Source organism: Alosa pseudoharengus, unplaced genomic scaffold (genome assembly GCF_046254945.1).
Source record: "Alosa pseudoharengus isolate Yale_2024_CS ecotype anadromous, Long Island Sound unplaced genomic scaffold, YU_APseudo_1.1 YU_APseudo_1.1_scf_6, whole genome shotgun sequence".
Classification (NCBI taxonomy): Eukaryota; Metazoa; Chordata; class Actinopteri; order Clupeiformes; family Clupeidae; genus Alosa; species Alosa pseudoharengus.
In genome coordinates this window covers 37,889,212-37,908,861 of record NW_027468848.1, presented here as the reverse complement: position 1 = coordinate 37,908,861, position 19,650 = coordinate 37,889,212, and the positions used below count along the sequence as shown (strand labels likewise).

At 42.8% G+C, this 19,650-nt stretch overlaps 1 protein-coding gene and 1 long non-coding RNA gene across 4 annotated transcripts in view; one reads left to right on the top strand and one right to left on the bottom strand.

Moving 5' to 3' along the window:
• Nucleotides 1-3,312: 3,312 nt before the first annotated feature.
• Nucleotides 3,313-4,242, bottom strand: LOC143106026 (uncharacterized). The gene is made up of 3 exons (XR_012983608.1): nt 4,152-4,242; nt 3,944-4,029; nt 3,313-3,732 (listed from the first exon to the last, which is right to left on the bottom strand). It is a non-coding gene; the product is annotated as an uncharacterized LOC143106026 (long non-coding RNA).
• Nucleotides 4,243-13,592: 9,350 nt separating this feature from the next.
• The window catches only part of nos1 (nitric oxide synthase 1 (neuronal)), a 46,601-nt gene continuing 40,543 nt past the window's right edge, over nt 13,593-19,650 (top strand). Inside the window, exons 1-2 of one of the 3 annotated variants that reach the window (XM_076269487.1) lie at nt 13,593-14,335; nt 16,476-16,594. In XM_076269487.1, coding sequence (XP_076125602.1) covers nt 13,593-14,335; nt 16,476-16,594 — 862 coding nt within the window. Of the gene's footprint in view, nt 14,336-16,475; nt 16,624-19,650 lie in introns of all 3 variants that reach the window. The other 2 variants (XM_076269488.1, XM_076269486.1) reach the window with 2 other exon arrangements.

Here is a 19,650-nt window from a genome sequence, read left to right as displayed (position 1 = left end):
ATAAAACCAAACAAACGTATTTAAATACCTGAGAAACTACAAAATTTCATGTGCAAAATGAACAGTTGTTGAATAATGTAGTAAATTATACTAGTGATTCACTTTTTTGTGTGTATGTGTATTGCACAGGGTATGTTGATGATTTGATGGACATGATCATGGAGAAAGTCTTTGTTGACCCATCATCGTATGGAGACAAGATTCTGAAGATAAACATCCCGCCGGACCTGTCTTCACAATATGAGCATCCAGACAAGGAGGAGGTCATCGCCAGCTATGTCTCAAGATTCAATCAAGGGGCGGGAGTTTGAAGCCTACATATCTTCCATGGGCGTCAGGAAACTCCCGTCACGACACATGAGGCGATCACTACCCGTATCTTTCTACCAAGGAAGCCCCAGCACCAGCTCACAAAACTTCTGTAGGCTTAATACCTGTAACGACTGAGAAAAATGAACATTGTTAGTCAAAAGGTTTTATAATGTATGTCTAATTTGGAATCAGTGAATCATTCAATACTGTATTTTTATGTACAATGACAGTGGTAAATAAATGTTTATTGCATGTGTAAAATGCTTCATGTGAATTTGTGTAATATACAGTTTGCTAAGGAAATACTTGGCTATAAGTTCAAGAAAAAAATCTGAAAGAGGCTTTGGCAGACTATATTTGCTTTATTATGTTGTATGAACAGTGAATGTAAGTAGGTTATTACAGATAACTCACTGCTCTATTCCCCATAACTGTAAAGGACCGTAGTCAGCCCTGTAAATGTTGCATGCATTCTGCAGTGAGAACACATTTAGACCGTCCAGGTTTAGAACCTGTTTGCCTATCCTACATGGAGGACTTTCATCCAGCTGCTGCAGCCGTCTTGTAACCTATTATGCATAACATAAGGTAAGTATCTAAAGTGGCATCTTGTCTGCAATCATACATTGCTGACATAAGTATAGGAAAGATCATGTTACCTGTGGTACCTCCTGGCAGCATAAATTCTCAGGCTCTGACAGCATTGTTGCACAATTTCCACATGTGCACCTAAACAAACAAATACAAAAGGAGTCATGCATGAATAAAGCTAAAGAAATAATAAACCTGGTATTTTTTTACCCAATAATAGCACCCACGATTACATTTGAACGAGCGTGCTCCAGCTAGCTAGTACTTTTTCTCAGCCTGACGTAAGTAGGTGAATGGTAAGTAGTGCTAGGCTAGACTTTCTCAAGTTTACAATGCGAACACATCAGTATACACCAATATATCAAGCGCATACATACAAGTCTCATAAGTATGACAGAAAAATACTACTGTACTTTAGGAACACTCAGTACAGTGAATAAACTGTAACGTTAACGTTATTAAATATAAGTTAGAGCAGGTTACAGGATCTGCCAACCGAGCGAAGCTTGAAGCAGCGGGGTGTTTACAAGACATAACTTCACGTTTAGTGAACAAGAAGCACAATATAGTTTACTACTGTGTGAATACAAATTCATTAAGAGACTGACTCCCCTACGTGGCTCATTCTTGCTATTTATGTTAATTCGAGTATTGCCTTGCTTTTTGATAGGCTAGTAATTATAATCTTCACAGACTCTTTAGATCAGCACAGTGATAAATGGTGTAGTGGCTAAAGCAGGTGACTTGTTATCCCAGCGTTGTAGGTTTGATTTTCTAATGATGTGAGATTGTCCTCTAGCTTCTCGCTACCTGCAGGTGAACTAGTGTGACACGTAGATTCAGTTGTTTTTGACTGATGTCTTGGTCTCTCGATGTAGAGTAACTAAATATGTATGGTCAAAACCTATTGTTGTGTCTCGTAGGCCTACTCTTACTCAGAGGTGAAAAGAAGAGATAGGATGCGAACTCCAGCCGAGCGCGCAGTGCACCTACGCGGTGCCGTTAAGCCACGTGACAGTTGATAAAGTGTGCGATACCCAGAAATTAGTCCAGGCTATATATTTTATCCAACATAGATATTTAACACAAATAATGACTCATATTGGTCGGCTTAAGTTAACTGTTTAATATGCTTGCAATAGGTTTAGGTTTTGGCTGATGGCAATGACAATGCTAGCAACTCCCTGCTTTACAAGATATCTATTCCAGAAGAGTACTCCTAAGAGCCCAAAAGATTCTGAAGGACTCTTCTCATCCTAACAATGGATTATTCCTACCGCTGAAATCAAGAAGACGCCTATGTAGTCACAAAGCCAGAACTGAGAGACTCAGGAGATATTTCCCAACTCTGAACTCACACTATACTGACTTTGCACTCATTCACTCCTCAGCACTCATGAACCACGCCCCCCCCACACCTATATGACTTTTAGCACTTTTACATCCCTCTCCCTATACTACAGACCTTTTTTTATTTTCTTATTTCATCACACGTCAAAACACACACACACACACACATATCTGACTTTCTCCAACTTTTGCACATCTCCATAGAACTTTTTATTTATTATTTTTCATTGTCCTTTGTCCTTGATTGCCTAGCCTTTCTGCCCCCCCACCCCCATCCCCGACACACACACACAAAACACACACACTTACATCGTCACTGTCATCACTTCACATACATACAGCACACTGCTTGCTACAGTAAGCCTCCTCTACATACTTGCTGCACACTGCCCCACACTGCCCCCCCCCCCCCCAACATACACAGCACATTGTCTTCAGGATCTTCTTCAACACACATCCTCTACATACTTACAGCACACTGCCCCCACCTACCCACACACACACTACACACACACACACAGTCACTGCTCCACTCCCCTCCCGCCCACACACACATCTTCACTGTCATCACTCACATACATCATACATACAGTACTCTGCTTGCAATAGTAAGTCCCTTCACCATACTTGCAGTACACTGCCCCCCCCCTACACTGTAAAAAATAATATGCCCTTTTAACTTAAAAAGGTTTGTTACCCCGCTGCCTTACGTTTTTGAGTTAACTTGACATAACGTTTTTGAGTTAACTTGACATAAAATTAAATTTGATTTAACTTATCTTTCTTAGTTAAGTCAACTGAAAATTTTACATAGACTCTTGTTGTGTCAAAAAAGCCATGTAAGTTAACTTGATTAATTTACATGTTGTTTCAAAATAGGATCATTAGTTGAAATAAATTTGTTCAGACATGTATTTTCCTTGTTAGTTTTATTAACTTTTAAAAACTTTTATACTTATTTTTTTCAAAGAGAGGATGCACATCATAATATCGAAGAAAAAAACAAAAACTAACTAAAAATACACAGGTGGATGTACAGCACATCAAATTTGGGGGGGGGGGAAACCCATTATGCTACATTAGAAAAAATAATCTGAAAACACACATAAAAACAAATCAAAACTGAGGACCAAGTCCAAGTTCTACGGAAGGTTGTTGTACTACTCTTTACCAAGCAGCCTGTTTTGGAGAAAGCAGCTGCAATGTTCATGTGAAGAGGAGCTCCTTCCAATGTTCAAGAATAGCTTTTGTACTTCAAACGTGAATTTTAGATGCTTCGGGTAGTCCATATTGAGACCCATCAGTCCAAAGAGTTCAAAGGCCTTTGGAATATTGGAAATGTCCATGACGATAAACTGTTCCTCCAAAACAAGACATATGTGATTGATTTTGTAGAACTACGCATTTGCTGCAGTCCTCATACACGATCAGGATCCCCACACTGGTTTCTTTTAAGACATCTTCAACTGGACCAGTTGGCTGAAAAACAAATCACCAGAAAGGTGAATATTTAACTCATTACCAGGGACATGCTTTTATTCTATTACAGTTTAGAACAGTTAAAATAATCTGCTTAGTTCAAATACAATGTTACATGCTTTATAAAATGATGAGTTTCCATCTGTAGAGCATGTCCTTGTATTTCAACCAGTGCTTCCAAATCACATTTAAAGTCATTTGCTAAACCTACCTCACAGGTCTTTAGAATGCTGGAAGTATCTTGACGAAGAAAGTGGGGCATGCCAAGCAGGTTGTTTGCTTATTCTGGTTGGAATCCTGAAATGCAAAAGGAAACACACAAATGCAAACACAATGTTAAACAAAAACAAAATAGAAAAAACTCTGAGCTCATTAATATTCACATCATAGAATGCAGGAGTCATATGTTCAATACTTACATGAGCATCAAGCTATCTAAGAATGTCTTGGAGCTTGTGATGGCAGGGTCCCTTTTTCTGAAAAGGACAAGAAACATGGGCAGATATTCATCAAGTTCACTGAGGAAGGTTCTCAAGAGATCAGCAGACATCAGACAGTTGAATTCCGTGAGGATGCAGTGAATGCAGAATATGACAACAAAAAAGAAAAGATAAAAGACATTAAATCAATATTTTTGTGTTCATTCTACAGGCAATTCTGTTAATACCTGGTGACACTATAAAATAAAAAAAAGTCAATTGTGTGTAGAACTGTCCGTTGAGGTCAACTTGCTTTCTGAAGGTGATAAAACAAGCAGAGCAAGGGGCAAAAGTGGCTGTGCTGTCCGTGCTTCAGAGTATATCTTCTGATGACCCTCTGATTCCGTGTTGAAAATGGGCTCAGTTTACAGGTCCACTTCATTAACACTCTTCTGTAACAGAGATAAATTACAAGCATCTGAGATTTTAATGCACAAAAATGTGTTTGTAAAAGCATTAGGCCTATTGAGATATCTGTTAAACATTGATACTACATGGCCTACATTATGATACACAATATTATTCAGATTTGAATGAGGACTTTCTATGAACACTGTAAAAATGCTTAGGTAACTTTTATCACCTATACTAAACATAGTGAGAATGAAGTCATGCTTAATAAAGATATGCTTAATGGGTTAATAATATTCTACATTTATGTCCACTGTGCTAAATAGCATCGGAGATGGTTGATATAGGATGTAGGCTACTAAAGGATCGATCTTTGATATTGACTCATTTCTTGCCACACACTCTCAGTGCTGTTTTTAAAGTAAACTTTTGGCTCAAACTGTGAAAACAAACATATCACCCTTACTAATCTGAATTAAGGTTAAATTGTCATTAGTCCTTGTGAAGGGAGAACATGCTGATGGACAAGAGAAGCTTCCGTTAGTTAGCAGGCTAGTTCGTACCCATCTAAGTGAATGTATGCAAATAGATAACCACCAACCAACTTGGCTTGCCTTAAACAAACAAACAAAAACATCTCCTTAGCTATTTTAAATACACAAGGGGAAATAACCATAAGGAATAGAGAAAAGACTTGTTTTCTTCAAGTGGCTTGGTACATTACAGCATTATGATAGCTAGCTTTTACTGGTACTAGCGAGATATGTGGTTAAGCGAAAATATCTACGAAGTGTTTCATCCAATTATATGGAAATAGTTCTACTCATTCAATTCATTGAGTGGTTGTGTACTAAAGTTTACTCACCAAAAACACTGAATATTGACGGATTACGTCGGATGAAAGTTGAGACGATTCCTCCATGTGCTTTTCTTCCAACAGGGCAAAGTGATGTAAACAGGTTTGGCCAGAGGTGGCAGTAACGAGCATGTGTCGTGTTTTGTTAGGGCTACTTGTTCATTTAAGTGAAGACAACAAAGTGCTTGTTCATTGAACTTAGAACAAAGTTGAATCAGTGAAAACTTAGTATTTCTTTTTGACTCGACAATTTTCACAGAGTTTAGTTATATTAACTAAACAAATTATGTTAAAGCAACAAAACCACAGTATTATTTTTTACAGTGTACATACACAGCACATTATTTCATCAGGAAGCTTCTCCAACACACATCCCCAACATACTTGCAGCACACTGCCCCCCCCCCCTAATACACAGCACATTGTCTCATGAGGAAGCTTCTCCAACACACATATTGCACACTGCCCTCTCCCCATAATACACAGCACACTATCCCATCTCCCTTGTCATCCCCCCAACACACACACCAAGACCCCTGGCAGTTGGGTTAGCCCCTTGAGCCGTGGATCTGCCCAAGGTTTATTCCTTGGTAAGGGAGTTTTTCCTTGCCCCTGTTGCTCTTGGGTGCTCCTTGTTGGTGCCCGCCCCCCTCCCCCACCTTTCTTATGCAGCCCTTGACATCTAATCTACTAAGCCCCTCTTCTACTGCACTTTTTACCCCCCCATAAATGCACAAATAGGCTGACACCAGACATAATTTCACTGCATTTCTTATATCGAGTAATTATATGCATGTGACAATAAACTTCCTTGTATCCTTGTATTAATCACTCGGTTTAGATTAGAAAAATGTCGACATAGGCCGTGACAGAAAATATCTAGGGGGTGGGGTATTACACATGGCCACTGTTTCCACCAATGATATGTTTCGCTGCATCATCAACAACCCAGATAGTAATTTCCTTTGGGCCGGATCCGCATAAAAGCCTTTAGATCCGCCTGTAGCGGACATAAAGTATCTGACTGTGGGCCAGATCTGCTCCTGATAGAGGTTTCAGCTCTGCTAGCAATGTTGTTTTATTACCGGTTGACAGATTTGTCCCAGGTCCGATTTCCGCAACTCAACTGGAAGTCAGGAGATGCGTTTAAAATACAAAACACTGATTTGATATGAGCCGAAGGACCATTTTTTCACAGCAGACTCAGGTGGTAATGACATTAATTAAGGTGCTGATTCTGCTAAATTGACTGTCCTTTCCCTACTTCATTGTCAACTGGCTGCTAAAGAAAAAAAAGGTATTTTGGAATCGCACAAATTTAAAAACCATGGGGTGCACTATGTTCCCATGTCCACTTAATTTCTACAGTAAGGCTGGAAAAGCAGATATAGTTGGCTCAATATTGATCATATGCTCGTTTCATTATTTTTATTAGCAGTATAGTAAAAGTAGTCAATTGTTTGTGTCAGATCTAACAGTGCAGTAACAGACAAACCCATATTCTTGCCACACATGAAGAAGTCCAAGCAGTAACGTTAATCAAGGATCTTTGGTTTGCTCACTATCAATCTTTTGACATGATTTGCCAGCCTGCGGTTGGACTAGGACACAGCCCAACTTTTCAATGTAGGCTATCTGCTTTTTATCTCTGTTGGTTTATTCAGAAACAACAACAAGCAGCCGAGCGATTGATAACTTCACTGTAAGGTTATATGCTATTATTTTCCAGCAATATACTAGCTTAGCTTGAGCAAAACAGCCATCACAATAACTATTTTGGAAAAACAGTGATAACACTAATAGGATGACTGATGATAAAAAACGAGTGTAATTGTGACTTAGCCTATTTTCAAAAAGTAATAAATGGCTGATGTTTATTTTGTGTTGTTTCAGATTGACCATGGAGATGACTGAAGAATATCGATGGGAACAGTGGAATTAACATGACTTTGTCTGGGATTGCACTTCTACAGCCAGGTTGTTGAATAAAAAATAATAAGACACTTATATGTAAAGTTTTTTTCCCCCCCTATTGTGTTTGTAGCCTAGCTTATGTTTATTAGTTGAGCTGTTGGGAAATCGTTACTAACTTTAGCCTGGGTGAACCTATAACAAACCTGTTAGCAAATGTGTAGCAAACAGATTTTTCAGGATAATTAATTACCAATAACATTTCACATGTCAAATAAAGCCGGTTGATATCTGATAAACGGGTCCGTACCACACAGAATAAGCGGACCCATATGACGGTTTTATGCGTTTACTAAACAAAGATTATGGAAATTAAACACCACTTTTTCATCAAAAAGTTTGTTGTAAAAGGCATAACTTGTTAGATTTAAGAAATAATTTCGCTAAGCTCTGTGAGTTATGAGTCCCATAGAACAACACTGCCATCTACTGGATTAGAAAGTGTCAGCAGGCTACTTGTGGATCTGGGTGGCTGCTCTCTGCCGCAAAGTTTGTCTCAAAAATACGTGATCCACAAATGTGAAAACGAAAACTGTGTGTGCTGGTGATCCACAAATGCAGAATCACATTTCACAAATGAAATTTTCGGTTTTACAAATGGCATTTTATTTACAAATGCACATCTATATTTGTGAAAATCAATATACGAGTTACAAATATGATTTTTTTTATTTGTAGATATCAAAACACACATGCAAATCAAGACATTTTTGTGGATCCCCCTCTGCACATACAAATATTATTGAGACAAATTTAGCTCCATATTCTACTTGCCTTGTGAAGAGCCGTGTGAGGATAACAACAGTTAACTAACTGTTAGTATTGAATTGTTAACTGCTTGTGCACTGTTAATACCTAATAAGCATGTGTGTGTGTGTGTGTGTGTGTGTGTGTGTGAGTTTGTGTGTGTGTGGAGAGAATAATGGGACTGGCTGACTTAGATAAAAAATATGTGCTTCCAATGGACATACACAACAAGAAGAGATTTAATTCATTTTTTGAAATCTGTGTAGAAGTTTTTGTGTGTCTACAGCGAATCACCCACTAAAATTGCTATGTAATTTGGCAACAGAGCTTTTACAAGTGCAGACTGAGTAAAATAACTGAGCTAATAGACTGGATATCATAAGAATGGAAGATTATGTGACTAAACACAATAAAAAAGGATAGTTACCATAGCAACCTGAATCACAAGTCAAGCCCAAATGATGGCACATACATCAGGCCTAAGGAACAATTAAAAGAAATACATAAATAGCACATTCTCAGTCAAGGAAGAAGAAAGATAAAATGAACAAACAGAGAAAGAGAGAAAAAAACAGTAGACTCAGGTGTGTAAGTCACCTTAGGCATCTTCTCTTCCATATGATGAAATGGTTTGGCCTTAAGCATCCATATCATCCCTCCTCTTCCAAGTGGCTAAGATGTTAATGACGTGTGCATCCCTTAGGATGCAGATGTGACGTCTACTTCCCCATATGGTCCAGCAGAATGCGCATACACTGTTTCAGCACATTCATCAAGGACTGAGGCAATGTCAACACTTTAAGAGGCATTAGGCATTAGGAGACACAGAGTGGACCTCAGTTCTCAATTATACACATAGACACAGGCGTGCGTGCGAGCGCACACACTCCACCCCTCCACCCCCCTCTCTCTCTCTCTCTCACACACACACACACACACACACTTCCAGGGAGCCCAAAAAGCAGACAGAGGCATACAGCGTAAGAGACATAATTTTAGAAGAAGCTCCCTCCCCCTTCCATTCACACACACACACACACACACACACACAGAGGCTTAGAAGATCCACAGTACAGTGATCCATCTCCAGTGCTAGCCTTTATTAGAGGGCAGATGGTAGCTCTCAAGCAGGAAGTGATTGACATAATGACATGGCCAAGCCAGCAGGCTGTGTGTGTGTGTGTGTGTGTGTGTGCGTGTGTGTGTGTGTGGGTCTGTGTGTGTGTGTGTGTGCGTGTTGTGTATGTGTGTGTGTATGCACGCGCGTGTGTGTGTGTGTGTGTATGCGCGCGTGTGTGTGTGTGTGTGTGTGTGCAGGGGCGGACCTGCCATTAGGCATGGTCAGGCAATTGCCTGGGGCCTCGGCCACCAGGGGGCCTCGTCATCCCCGTATCGTAGCCTATTTCGTTTTTTTTTTTAATAAATGATCACCGCATCCAAACAATATATTCTAATCCATAATAAAAATATTTTGCTCATAAACTCATCATAAAATCAAATGACTGCAGGTCCGCTTTCTGTCACCATAGCAGCAACTTGCTATGAACGAGGTCTTGGTGAGGAGTGGAGTTGAGCGATTGACAGCCAGCCATGAAACGTTTCCAGAGTGGAAGTGATTAAAGAAAAAGAAAAAGCGAGGAGGAAGAATTTAGAAAGAAATTGACTAAATTAACCAACTTCTTCCAGTCGAAGAATTCTTCCACGGAAGAAAGTAGGCTATTTTGGATAGCTCTTGTAGCCTACTACATATTCTTCTACTGATGATGATGATGATTATGATGTTGATCTAAGTGAAACAGTCGTGAGGGATCACTGTCACTGCCGAAGTCCGCAATGGTGCTGTTGGTGCTGCTACGGACACCATTTCAGTAGCAGAAGCTTTGGGTGCAAACGAAACCAGTACGTGAGTAGCCCTAACACAATACTTAGCACTAGGCTACAGTTATCAGTGACGACCCTGCGTTATGGCCAGACACCGTAGCCTAAGAAATGCAGAGCGAGTTGAAATCGTTAAAAAAAAAGGCCCTGTGCAAATTAAGAACTTTGAATTCCCCAAAAATGCAGATAAACCACCCAGAAGATTCACGGTTGAACATTATTACATGACCATGAAAAATTGAGAAAAAATAAACAGAAAATGGCTAGTTAAGCTCGGAGGGGCCTCGGGATCTTTTGCCTTGGGCCTCAAAGTGTCCAGGTCCGCCCCTGTGTGTGTGCGTGTTGTGTATGTGTGTGTGTGCGTGTTGTGTGTGTGTGTGTGTGTGTGTGTGTGTGTACTGTCTTCCTACGTCACACAGGAAGAAACACCTCCTGCACGAGCACTAAATGTGCTCTGTGCGGTGTCCCGGTCCCCTGCCTCTGTCACTGTCCACTTCTGCAGAACTTTTGTAGCAGTGGGGTGGGGGAGTAGGGTCATCTTTGAAGTCAAGGTGCAAAGGTTGGCTGCTGGTTGAGGACAGGGGTAATAAATCATTATAATTACACCCATCCTACATAATTTCACAAGGTGTGACATTCAACAAACTCAGTGTTACTCTTCAGTTCAAGATGAAGGCCTGTTTATCCAAACACAAAAGTACAAACACTAGGCCTACGTGTGCAAGCTAACTAAGCTTCAGTTGACTCATTATGGTATAGCATACAGCCCTACACTTTTAATGATGTGATATGACACCAGAGATAAGATACAGATCAAAAGCTCAGTGAGTGTCATAACAATCTACACTACTCAAACGATTATAGCCAAGCTGTTGAGATACCAAAACTGGTGGTGGTGGTGTGTGTGTGTGTGTGTGGGGGGGGGGGGGGGGGGGGGGGGGTCATTCCAAAACTGCAAGCTTGGGAACCAAAAAACAAGCGAACAAAAACAAATATTTGTCCACCTGGTTGCAATGGCAGAGAAGGGGGATCTAAAATATCAAACACTATTTCAAACAATAAAAATAATTTTGCATTCTGGAAATTAATAACCAAAAGAAAACATGACAAGGAATGACAGTATAATAATCAAACGTGGATTGCGTCCATTACACGACCTCTCCTATTAATTAAAAACATTGTGAATAATTGGCCATCAGTTGAAATGATATTCTGCATTTTTTCTGCAGTCAATAAGGTTGTAAACAGAGCCATTAAAGCACTGGTACGTCAGAAGGGACCAGTCCTTCTGATGACAGAAGAGAAGGCAGTACAACCACAGAATAAATGCCCGCGCACGACCCGCTGCGAGCTCATAACCGCTTTCCACCCTTACCATATTCTAATGCAGCGCCAAGCGGCTATGACTATCTCAGTCATGCCGCCTCTCTGATGTGACAGCTTCAAGTTGGACGGGCGAATATTCTAAAGACATCTGAGGAACGAAAATATCTGTTTTGAAGTCTTTGCACAGAGGATATCTCAAAAAGAGGAGAGTAACCAGACGTTTTGAAATCCTCCGTTATTTCTTTTGTGAAGGTGAGCACTACTCTTGCAATTTCATGGGTTATCTTAAAACTAAATCAAAACAAGCGGTTTGAAAGTTTGATACTCGTTTATCAAGAAAGCTCTGACCTAAAATAACTGTACACAAATAAAGATTTTCAGCAAGCTTTACCCCGAGACACGTCGCTTAAGAGCAACTAGTGTGCGTTCATATGATATCATTTACTACTCGGCGTTGACTTCATGAACAACGAGCTCTGTTGCTTCTGTTGTGGGCTTTTTGAAATCATTATAAACTGATACACGGTGTCTTCATACTTTCGAACTATGTAAAACTTTTTGGTTAAATCTGACAAGCAGCACTGTTCCCGATTTATCAGAGGCAACAACGCATTTCCCCACGTGCAATAAGTAGGCTATACTCTTGCCAAAAGGGGGACTTGTAGACCATATGTACAAAAATGTAAAACATTATGTGAAGTAAGCCACCATTATATTGTTTGTCATCAACGATGCATATGGCTGCAGCGATGCATTTTGCATTTCTATAACTGATCTTGATTTTGCCCACATTCAACGTGACCCGTTATTACAATATTGTTAATAGAGAAATAAATGAGTAAATATCAATGGTATCAAACTCATTTATCTTCAAGCGGTTATCAGAAACCACGAAAAATTTAGTTGTGCACATAGGCTTTAAGATTTGTTTGGAATTCGATGGAACATGACTGTGACAATATAGCCCACAGTGACAATGTTTAAAGGTGGAAAGACATGAGTCATAGTGTTGGCGAACAGACACCGAAACCGTATTTATTATGGCAGTTTAGACATTGTAAGCGCAGAGATGGATTTAAGCATGCCATCTCCTTCCAGCAGTCTGCAAAAACTAAACATGTAGCATGTGTCATTAATTAATATTACTTTACGCAATTCCCTGAACGTCTCAATGTGAGGTCGCTCTCCTTGGTATACTGCGCCTTGGCTGACTAACTCATTAAAATCTGACACACAGACTTACTGTAGGCTCTTCTCAGATAAGACTCATATTAATTGTCATCAGTTAATCATTGAGGATTAGTTTCTAAATGGCAGCTCCCAATACCCACTAAGCCATTGTTTCCTTATTCCAGAGAATGCTATGTCTGGCATGAAAGCGCTAGGAGAGTGTTATGGGCGGAAGGGCGCACGGGGTCAAAAGAACATCAAGCTATGAAGGACACTACTGTCCAATTTGTTTTATTTACCTGGAGCCCATTGTAGATCACTCATGGACTCCCAGAGTAGTGCTTTCTCAGACTGTTTTCTGACTTGGTTGATATTGGTTAAAACTAAAAGTGGCCTTTTTGGTTATTGTAGCTCCCCCACGCTGCTTTACCCGTCCCCCTCAATGAGATCCAGTGCGTTCTTCTCTGAAACAGCACACGTCTCTGATCTCCGGGAGAGCTATTTGGAGAAATAACATTCCTCACTGTATGAACTGCCTCATTTTTTAAATCCTGTAAATGAGTCTATTTTGCGTGCTGTCACTTCTGTGCTCTGACCACTGGTGTGGATGTCAGGCCTCCATGTGCCTTTGAATGTTACAATAGATTCAGTCCTCTCCTGTCATCTCACACTCCTCCAATCCCCCCCCCCTTTTACTCTCCTCTCTTTCCCTTCTCCTCTTTGATTCTCCTTTCTTTTCCTTTCACTTCCTTTCCTTTCCTCTCCATGTCCTCTCTTTCCCCTTTTGCCTTTCTTTTTCTCCTCTCCCCCATGTTATTTTCCTCTTCACACCTCCTCTACTGTTCTATCTTCTTCTCTTCTCCTCTCTTACCCCTTTCCTCTTTTCTACTCTCTTCTTCTCTCCCTCTCTGCCACCATCTCTTATCTTTCTCATCTCCTCTCCTCTCTTTCTGCTGTTTGCCTCCTCTGCTGTCCACTTCTTCCTCCTCTTCCTCTCCCCTGATGTCCTCTCTCTTGCGCTCCTCCTCTGTGCTAGCGCAGCAGCAGCAGTGACGGACAGACCGAGCGGCACCACCACCGCCATGCAGGAGTCGGAGCCCAGCGTGCGTCAGCTGCAGCCCAACATCATCTCCGTGCGCCTCTTCAAGCGCAAGGTGGGTGGCCTGGGCTTCCTGGTCAAGCAGCGTGTCTGCAAGCCGCCCGTCATCGTATCGGACCTGATCCGCGGCGGCGCCGCCGAGGAGTGCGGCTTGGTGCAGGTGGGCGACATCGTGCTGGCCGTCAACAACAAGCCGCTGGTGGACATGAGCTACGAGCGGGCACTGGAGACGCTCAAGAACGTGTCGCCCGAGAGCCACGCCGTGCTCATCCTGCGCGGGCCAGAGGGCTTCTCCACGCACCTGGAGACCACTCTGACGGGCGACGGGCGGCAGCGCACCATCCGCATCACCCGGCCTATCGTCTTCCCCGCCTCCAAGTCCTTCGAGCGTGGCCCGTTGTGCTGCCCCGTCCCGCCCGTCAGCGCCAGCAGCAAGGAGCTGCGAGCCATCGAGAACCTGTCCATGACCACGGTGGCGTCAGCCATGGGCCAACGCAAGGAGCCTCCACGCTCACTCATCCCCCTCATTGAGCAGGATCCCCTCCTGAGGGACGGCGGTGGCGATGGCATCAACTCTCCTCTGCTGCTCAATGGCGTGGAGGAGAACAACGACCTACTGAAAGAGATCGAGCCCGTGCTCAAGCTCATCAAGAACAGCAAGAGGGAGCTGAACGGAGAGGGACAGAGAACAGTGGACCGAAAAGACGCCGAGGTCCAAGTAGAGAGGTAACTATTACACACCGTCCTGAAGGACCCACATAACTGTAGCCAGTTTTTACTGTAGACCAACATGAACAATTATGTTATACTGAGTGGTCTGGTGGATGCAGTATTTTGCTTTCACAAATGTGTTATGAATAACAGTTCTCCAAGTCAAATGTTAGTGACATGCAAAAGTAGGTTATATTAACCTTTTAGTAAATTACTTTAGGGCAGTACTTTAAGTGCCTCTTTATATAAAGGGTGATGCCCAGAAGTTCCTCAGGCACACTACTTAACTTTAATTATAGATAAAGACTAACAAGTCATTAAAGTAAGAGAGATGTCACTGTACGCATTAAACAGATATTTTGATCATTCTCAAATCAACAGCCTTAATGTGTACCAAATAATAACGTAAATATGGAAATATGCAGAGCCATGGGATATGCCATTGTTTGAACCGATTCAGGCAGTAAGCAGTAATTAGACCTACTTTAGACTGAGAGGAAGATATTAGATTTTAGATTAGTTTAAGAGAAGGATAATTACTGTAATGGATAAATGTAGGTCTCATTAACAATCGAGATTTCAGATTCATATTCTTAAATGTACCAGTTGGTCTTAATTAGAAAAATATGTATATTAAATTGAGAAGTTGCATTGTGTTTTGTGTTTTTTCCTTTCCAGTCATTTGCTTTTGTGTTTTTAATTACTGCATTTGAAAGCATGGCAGATTGAACGCTAATTTGCGACATACTCAACTCAAAATGATGTGGACTCACAAGTTGTCCACACCTCCTTCGCTCCATCCTCCGAGGTTAATCATTTTTCTCAGGGAATTAGCACTAATGTGCCTGTACCGAACTCCCTCCCCCTCTCTCTGTCCCTAGCGAGTCCATTCGCCGTTGAAACGATCCACTGATTAGTGGATTAAGTGAACTGCTGGTGCTCTTGAGTTTTTTCTATTGGACCGCCAGAATGAAACGGAACATAACATTATAGAGGCAAAGAGAAAAGAGTCCACTGACCAAATTGATAATGTCATCCATTTGGAAAAGTTCCTCATTAAGCATCAAAGGCTGGATCCATTTTTGGAGAGAGCCTTGAAAAGAGAATGAGGAAAGGGGACTATTGATTCAAGGGCTCTTCTCCAGGGACCTTTGTCATTTTCAGACTTTGTCATTTGAAATGAAACAGGCTTGCACTTAATCAAACATCAAGGTTTTGAAGCAACTGATAGTCATGGAAATAAAAAAGACATTAATGTCTGACAAAATCAAACTTGTACTGGGTTTATAGATTTGAGGTAGACCGAGGCAGTCGATGGTTTATAGATTTGAGGTAGACCGAGGCAGTCGATGGTTTATAGATTTGAGGTTGACCGAGGCAGTCGATGGTTTATAGATTTGAGGTAGACCGAGGCAGTTGAGGGTTTGATGTGACAGACTAGTCTAGAAAAGAGTGACGTTAGTTGTTTGTGTTTGATTGAAGAAACTCAAAGGCAGCAGTGAGGAAGAGAGAGAGAGAAACAGAGAAAAGTAGAGAGGGAGAGACATGGTAATGAGAGAGTAAGAGAGATGTGTGTGTGTGTGCGTGTGTCTCTCACAAGTGCTGAAGCCGCCCATATGAGTCACCTGAATGCTGCTGGACAAAGCTAGTTTATCAGTTTGACCTACAAGGACCCCTCTCTCCAACACCCACACACAGTTTGCACCATGACCCCCCCCACACACACACACACACACACACACGTCCCACCAATCCCCCTGCAGTTTTAGCCTCTCTGCGTACCTGCCCAGTGCCTCTTATCTCACTTAGTTTGTAAATATGTGACCATGACTCTCAAGATGCAATTCTGCCTTGATAAACACATGCTCAAGCGTGTTTAGTAAATAGGGCTTTTATTGGACCATTATTTATTAGACGACAGTTTGTGATGTTGCACTCACTGGCTGAAATAAACAAGCCAGCAGATGCTTGAGTGTTTTGCATGTGACCTTCAGAAAGGTGGGCCAGTGACTTTGTAGGCATGGGAGGAAGAAGTGCCTGACTAATGGACTTCAGAAAACAGATGTTTGGGTGTGGGGTATCCTGACGCAAGCCCTGTCTGTCTGTCTGTCTGTCTGTCTGTGTTTGTCTGTCTGCCTGTCTGCCTGCCTTTCAGGGATCTGTGCCTGGGAAATGGCATGACCTCGCAGCTGGCATCCGATAATGACAGAGTGTTTGATGACCTCTGGAGGAAGGACAACATGCCCACGGTGCTCAACAACCCGTACTCGGAGAGCGCCGACGATAAGGGAGCACCGCCATCAGTGTGCGTAAGTAAATACTTTTGAACAAGTTGGTCTTAATCCTGCGTGTGCGATCAAATGTGTTTATGCATGTCAAAGGTGGTAGATTGAAGGCATGAGAACATACCATGACAGCATGTTCTGTGCCACAGCGTTGTGTGTGGTTTAGTGTGTGTGTGTGTGTGTGTGTGTGTGTGTGTGTGTGCATTTGGCAACTTTTTCTTCCAGTGAACACCTTTACCCTGTGTATCTGCCTTGAGGCCAGAGGGGGGGCAGTGTCATGCCAATCAGTGTGTGTGCCCATGTGTGTGATAGACGTGTGCTGCTAGACCTGGCTCTTTCTCGGGATCTTATCACCTGAGTCTCTCTCGGCCTGAGGGCCATGAAGATGTCGAAGCACGAGACTCAGCATCGGTGTTAGCAAAGCTAGTAGAAGCAGGAGTATAAATGTTCCCACATCCAAGATAGATAGATAGATAGATAGATAGATAGATAGATTGATTAATAGATCAATAGATAGATAGATAGATAGATAGATAGATAGATAGAGAGAGAGAGAGAGAGAGAGAGAGAGAGAGAGAGAGAAACGATGAAGGAGATTGAGAGTAAGAGTGAGAGATATAGAGAATGAGGGAGAGAGAGGGAGATAGAGAGAGGTGCCAGGCCTGAGGCGGGACCAGAGTCCTCGTGCTGCTTGTGCCCTAATCCACACATGCCAGTCAAATCCTCCCACTTATGACGTGCAAGCTCCTTGAAAGAGAACCGGATGGAGAGCAATGAATGCGTGCAGCTGCAGCCAGCATACACACACACACACACACACACACACACACACACACACACACACACACAGAGTCAATCCCTCTGCCTTCTGCTTGATGCAGTCTCTCCAGGCAATTAACCCTCTCTGAGAGCCAGTGTGTGTGTGTGTGTGTATGCATATATGTATGTTTGTGTATGCAAGGTTGAAGAGGAGGTGGAGAGGGAGAAAGGGAGCGGGTCGACCAGAGAGGCTGGAGTGAGTGAGTGGGTTTTGGGGATGGAGGGATGGGATCTTGCAGGACTGAGAGGTTGGAAGGGGAAGAGAGTAAAGCAGAGAGGTTGAAGTGTGTGTGTGTGCATGTGAGTGCGTGTGTATGTGTGTGTGTGTGTGTATGTGTGTGTGTGTGTTGCGGGGGTGAGAGGTTGGAAGGGGAAGAGAGTAAAGCAGAGAGGTTTAAGTGTGTGTGTGTGCATGTGCGTGCGTGTGTATGTGTGTGTGTGTGTATGTGTGTGTGTGTGTGTTGCGGGGGTGAGAGGTTGGAAGGGGAAGAGAGTAAAGAGGAGAGGTTGAAGTGTGTGTGTGTGTGTATGTGCGTGCGTGTGTGTATGTGTGTGTTTGTGTGTGTGTGTGCGTGTGTGTATGTGTGTGTGTGGTGGTGGGACGCAATTGGACAAACGAGAGGTTGCAGGGGTGAGAGGTTGGGAGGGGAAGAGAGAAGAAGAGAGGTTGAAGTGTGTTTGTGCATGTGCATGTATGTGCGTTTGTGTGTGTGCGTGTGTGTGCGTGTGTGTGTGCATGTGTGTGTGTGCATGTGCGTGTATGTGTGTGTGTGTGTGTGTGTGTGTGCATGTGTTTGCGCGTGCGTGTGCATGCGTGCGCGTGTGTGCATGGGCATGACGTGTGTGTGTGTGCGTTTGTGTGTGTGCATGTGCGTGTATGTGTGTGTGGGCATGCGTATGTGTGTGTGTGTGTGCGTGCGTGCGTGCGTGCCTGCATGTGTGTGTGTGCGTGCATGTGTGTGTATGTGTGTGTGTGCGTGCGTGTGTGTGTGTGCATGTGTGTGTGTTGTGGTGGGAGACAATTGGACAGGCGAGAGGTTGCGGGGGTGAGAGGAATGATGGAGGAGCAGAGAGCTTGTTGTGTTGGAGTGTGTACACAAACAGCCTGAAGTGATGCCTTGCCCAGAGGTCCATAAAGTGCCTCTCAGAGCAGTGGAGGCTGGCCACAGAGCATGTGTCATGACCACACAAGCAGTGCAGGGCAGTGGTCAGTCAGGGGCCATAGAAATCATGATGTGGCTTTGCATTCACCTTGACTTTAAGCTGGAGGGCGAGAGGAGTATTCCTGCAGCATATTTATGCATTTCTTAGTGAGAAAACTGGTGTGCTGCTCAAAGTTAACCGGAAAAAAAATGAAATGGACATGAAGCATAAATCATTTTTTGTGTGTGCTTAAGTGCTTTATCATGACAGGCCCGCTTGACAACCCTGCGTTGCCCAACACAGGCATCTATGGCAGGTCACAGCAGTGAGAGAAAGCTTACTGCAGAGAGCCATTTCTGGACAGAAATTAATTTAAGAGTGTGCTGTGTTCCTTCGATAGTGTGGGGCTGGCTTTTTAACCAGAAAGATGTTGTCCATTCCAGAAAAAAGTGTTCAGGTTGTGGGCTCTGGGGAGTGTCTTAGACCATTGAGACCATGAGACCATTGTTATTGCTGCATGTATCACTGCTGCTGTATAACTGAACTGAACTGAATTGAATTGAATTGAATTGAATTGAATTGAATTGAATTGAATTGAATTGAATTGAATTGAATTGAAGGGGCTTTTGACCATGGGTCAAACCTGGCCTAGATCTGGTCCAGGTCTGTATAATCATTGCCAGTTCAGAGCTAGTCTGTCTCTGGGGTGCCCCTGCTGTAGCTGGAGGGGTTGTGTGGTTTGTTGGCCGCTGGGCACTCTTCTGCCTTAGCCAGAGGACTTCTCTCTGAAGGCTGCAAGAGTCAGTGTGGAGACTCTGGTGTTTTGGCAGCGTCTATAGAAGAGCGCGAACTAGACCAAGCTTTGATTGCTGCTCACATCAGACCCGCCACTCCCCAGGTATCCCTCAGACACGCACTTCAAAAGACAGATTATGACTCACACGCTGGGCAAGAAAGTTGCGGTTTATTTCTCCTCGAGTTTACTTTATTGGATGTGATGTGTGTGTCCACATGTGAATGTGAGTCAACTGCCATTTGACTCATGCATGAAGAGGTCCCGCTTTCGCGTAATGCGTCTCCTGA